Raw genomic sequence first — 3580 nt, forward strand, 5'->3', positions numbered from 1 at the left:
AAGGGACGAGACCTGGAAACACCCCCCCGCCGTGGCAGCGCCTGGCACAGCCACCCCGGGCGCGGGGCGAGCTCCTGGCCGTGACGGGGCTTTTGGGGTGTGCTCGGAGTAGGCGTCGAGGTGCTAACAGCTCTCCTGGTGCAACCGCGCCGAGGCCACCACCCCTGCTCCTCGGCCCTTCTTCGGCGACATTTGGGGTGACCCGTTTCCTCTCGCGCGGTTTCAGGTTGGTGTCAACGGTCCAAGCCACGATGGCAACGGTGTCGGGGATCACGGTTGTCCTTAACTGCGAGGACGTGGTGTACGACAGGTAATCCCGTCCGAGAGTCTTGCTGTCAATGCGGAGGCTGTGCCCGGCCAGCTCGCAGCTGGAGTATTTTATGCCAAAGGCTGGCACGTACAAAAGGGAGAGGAAAACAAGTTTCATGTTCCTCTTTCCTCCGCTTCGGGTGAAGGATTGGGCAACATGCTGGCGGTACACCCCCTGAAAGGCACTGGCTTTTTTTGGGAAAATTCGGTGCGCTCAGACCTGGGGCGGGTCTGCCAGCACGGAGGGTCTCCTCCTGGGGATGGGCTGTAACATGGGCCCGTAGGTGAGCAAAAAACAAAAGACATCATCACTTCTAAAGGGGTAGGGAGTTTCCTTGCTGGAATCCAAAATTGCTAATGAGTCAAGCAGACCTAGTGAGAACTGATTTTAGAGGTGCATCACCTTTTCCATGTCAAATGGGTGCTGAAGGAGTCCAGAAATGAGAAAATCAGTACAAAGTTTGCTCTAAAGGAAAATCACACCGTCTTGTCCTCAATGCTCTGAGATAAACTGCCCCAGGTGTGGCTCTCAGCAGGAGTGATAGCTCAATCTGGGTCAGAAGGCTTAAAAACAGAGCTATTATCCAGAATAGCAGAGAAAATTGTAGGAGAGAAGAATATAATTATGCTGGGCTTTGACCATCACACTGGATTTTAGGGAGGGAGGGCTGCCCTCTCGGTCATTGCAGACTTGCCTTTAGTACACAGATGTGAAATGTCCTACCTTGCTCTAGTGAGATCTGTCCAAATTGCTCAGTCCTGCTTAACCCGGGCAGCCTAATGAGTTAACCCTTTTTGCTCTAAAATAAAGTATCTGCTGTATAGACAGGTCAGATGGTAAATCCCAGACCCACACAGACGGAAGGCGCTGCCGGCAGCCCTCCTTCTCCCCGGAGCCGTGTGCTTGCCTGGGTGCTCTCAACGCCAGCAGCTCCGTGCGAACACTTTGTGGTCAGAGACCTAGATTTTCTTTGAATCTGGAGGAAATACAGCCCAGTGCTCCGCGGGGAAGGTCTCGGAGAATGACAGCAAGACAGAGAGCCAGGAAGCATCACAAAGGTTGCAGTAAAATTTGCCAATTTATTTACACAGGCAGACAATCATGATATTGCTGGCACTACAATTGCCCTCCAAAGCCCTGGGCAAGTTTTGCAAACACAATAGCTGGTCACTTCCCCTCCCTGCTTTATATCACTTAGGTCTTTCTATCCGAAATAAGAACGCAGGCAACAACATTTTTCTTGAGATGGCAGGAGAGCACGAGCAGATTTATTTGGGCCCCAAGCTACACTTCTTTAAGCAGCAGCGTAGGGTGGTTTTTCTTTTTTATCAGTGTGATTTCACTCAGGACTTTTTAAGGAGCCCGGTCTCCCTGCAGAGCAGGGCTTGCTGCTGCCCAGATTGTGCAACCAGGGAACAGGCAGCTGCCTGCAATTATTTCCCAACAGACAAACGTCTCGCGGGGGTTTATTGCCTATATTAGATATTTTGCACTTCCCTCTCCGAAGTCCAGGCCAGGCATCTCTAACTTACTCCGAGGTCTCCGGGTGCTTTCCAAACGCTCCCCAGATTAGGCAGCCAGCCGAAGCGGCGCGGCAGGCAGAAAGAACGGAGTCTTGGAGCTTTTCTCTGCCTGGGTGTCCCAGGGCTTAGGGGAGAAGATTACCTGCCGCAAAGGTGTCGGATTAGTGCTGGAGCTCGAGCGGCGCTGTGCCCCTGGCCCACACGGCAAACACCCAGCTGCAGGGCTAATCAAGATCCTCCCGTTAGCGCCGTGTTTGTGCTTGGCTGGGCCGAGCTCGGTGCCTGGCACGGCCAAGCGCGAAGCGGGGGCAGCGCCGAGGAGGCGTCCTCCACGCGTACCAGGTACCTTTTCCCTGCTGAGCCAAATCAAGTTAAATTTCGACACTTCTCAGCTTACCATCAGCTTCAAAATCCGCTGCTTCCTTTCAGACCTAAAGACTCTCTTCCACCTTTTCGAGCATCGCGAGGTGCTCAGAGCCATTGCGATGCCTCTGTGTGTGCTGCTCCTCCCCTAGGCACTGGCTGGCCGTAGAGTACATCTGGGTCCTCGTTCCCTACATGACCTACGACATTTACGTCATGTACCTCTGCCACTGGCACAAGAGCCAGGACAGGGGAGTCGCGGAGAAGAAGCACTCGCTGGCCAGCGTGCGGAGCTTCCTCCTGCAGGAGCGGCTGATGGTGACCCACCACCTCTTCATCCTCATCGTGCTCACCCCCGTCACCCAGGTAAGGGCTGGGCACGGCCGCTCTGACACCCAGCCCCACGTGGCTGCAAGGGCTTGCAATCGAGGCTGTGTCTGGCAAAGTATTTCTGCTGGTCAGGAGCCCGTGACCCCCTGGAGACGCTCGGTGTTAGCTCCAGCCTCCTCCCCGGGAGGGCCCCATGCTCATTGCTGGCTTTATTTGCAGCACTTCAGGGGAGAGCTGGGGGACTTCTTCGTGGGCTGCATCTTCACAGCAGAGCTGAGCACGCCTTTCGTATCGCTGGGCAAAATCCTCATGCAGGTAGGTGAGGAGGGACGGGGCTCGGCTCTGGGAACCCCACAGCGGCTCGTACCTTTTCCCCGCCCCAGGCTGCCCGTCTCCATCAGCCCTTGTTCATGCAGCAGCTGGGCGGGGGGGTCTCAGAGGGGGGCAGCCCCACAGCTGTAACCCCAAGCTCCCCCACAGCGCTGCCCTCCTCCCCGCCTCCTGTTAGGTTCCCATCCCTTTCCCCAGTAAGCAGCATACCCAGGGGAAGCCCCAGACTGGGGGCTGTGCTGGTCCTGGTGCTGCCCCCTCCTGTCTGTACCTCCCCCCTGCCCCACGCTCCCTCCTGCCCCAGCCCTCTACGCCTCCCTTCCTCCCCTATCCCTTCCCCCCCTGCTTTCCTGCTCCCTCCAAAATGCTCCCCCCATCCACGCCCGCTGGGTGCTCGGCTCCACGCTCCCAGCCCGAGGCGCGATGGGGTGCTGCTCACCCAGCGCTCACCCCACGTTCGCCTTCTTTCCTTCCCCAGCTCAAAATGCAGGACACGCTCCTGCACAAGGTGAACGGGATCCTCATCCTGGTGACCTTCTTCCTCTGCCGTATTCTCCTCTTCCCCTTCATGTACGCGGCCTACGCCAGGCAGGTGGGAATCCCCATTTACATGGTGCCTTTCCGCATCCCCCTGCACTGCAACATAGCCAACGCCTCCCTCATCGCCCCCCAGCTCTACTGGTTCAGGCTCATCTGCCGCAAAGCCGCCCGACTCTACGGCAGG

The 3580-nt window shown here is 56.9% G+C and overlaps 1 protein-coding gene across 1 annotated transcript in view; it reads left to right on the forward strand.

The window, feature by feature from the left end:
- Nucleotides 1-112: 112 nt before the first annotated feature.
- LOC104073656 (protein FAM57A-like) overlaps nucleotides 113-3580 on the forward strand; it is a gene marked incomplete at its 5' end in the record, with an annotated part of 5650 nt that continues 2182 nt past the window's right edge. Inside the window, 4 exons of the mRNA XM_009573506.1 lie at nucleotides 113-310; nucleotides 2349-2562; nucleotides 2746-2841; nucleotides 3335-3575. Of these exons, the coding sequence (XP_009571801.1) occupies nucleotides 113-310; nucleotides 2349-2562; nucleotides 2746-2841; nucleotides 3335-3575 (749 nt within the window). The remainder of the gene's footprint in view (nucleotides 311-2348; nucleotides 2563-2745; nucleotides 2842-3334; nucleotides 3576-3580) is intronic.

Source organism: Fulmarus glacialis, unplaced genomic scaffold, assembly GCF_000690835.1.
Source record: "Fulmarus glacialis isolate BGI_N327 unplaced genomic scaffold, ASM69083v1 scaffold26772, whole genome shotgun sequence".
In the NCBI taxonomy this organism is placed as follows: domain Eukaryota; kingdom Metazoa; phylum Chordata; class Aves; order Procellariiformes; family Procellariidae; genus Fulmarus; species Fulmarus glacialis.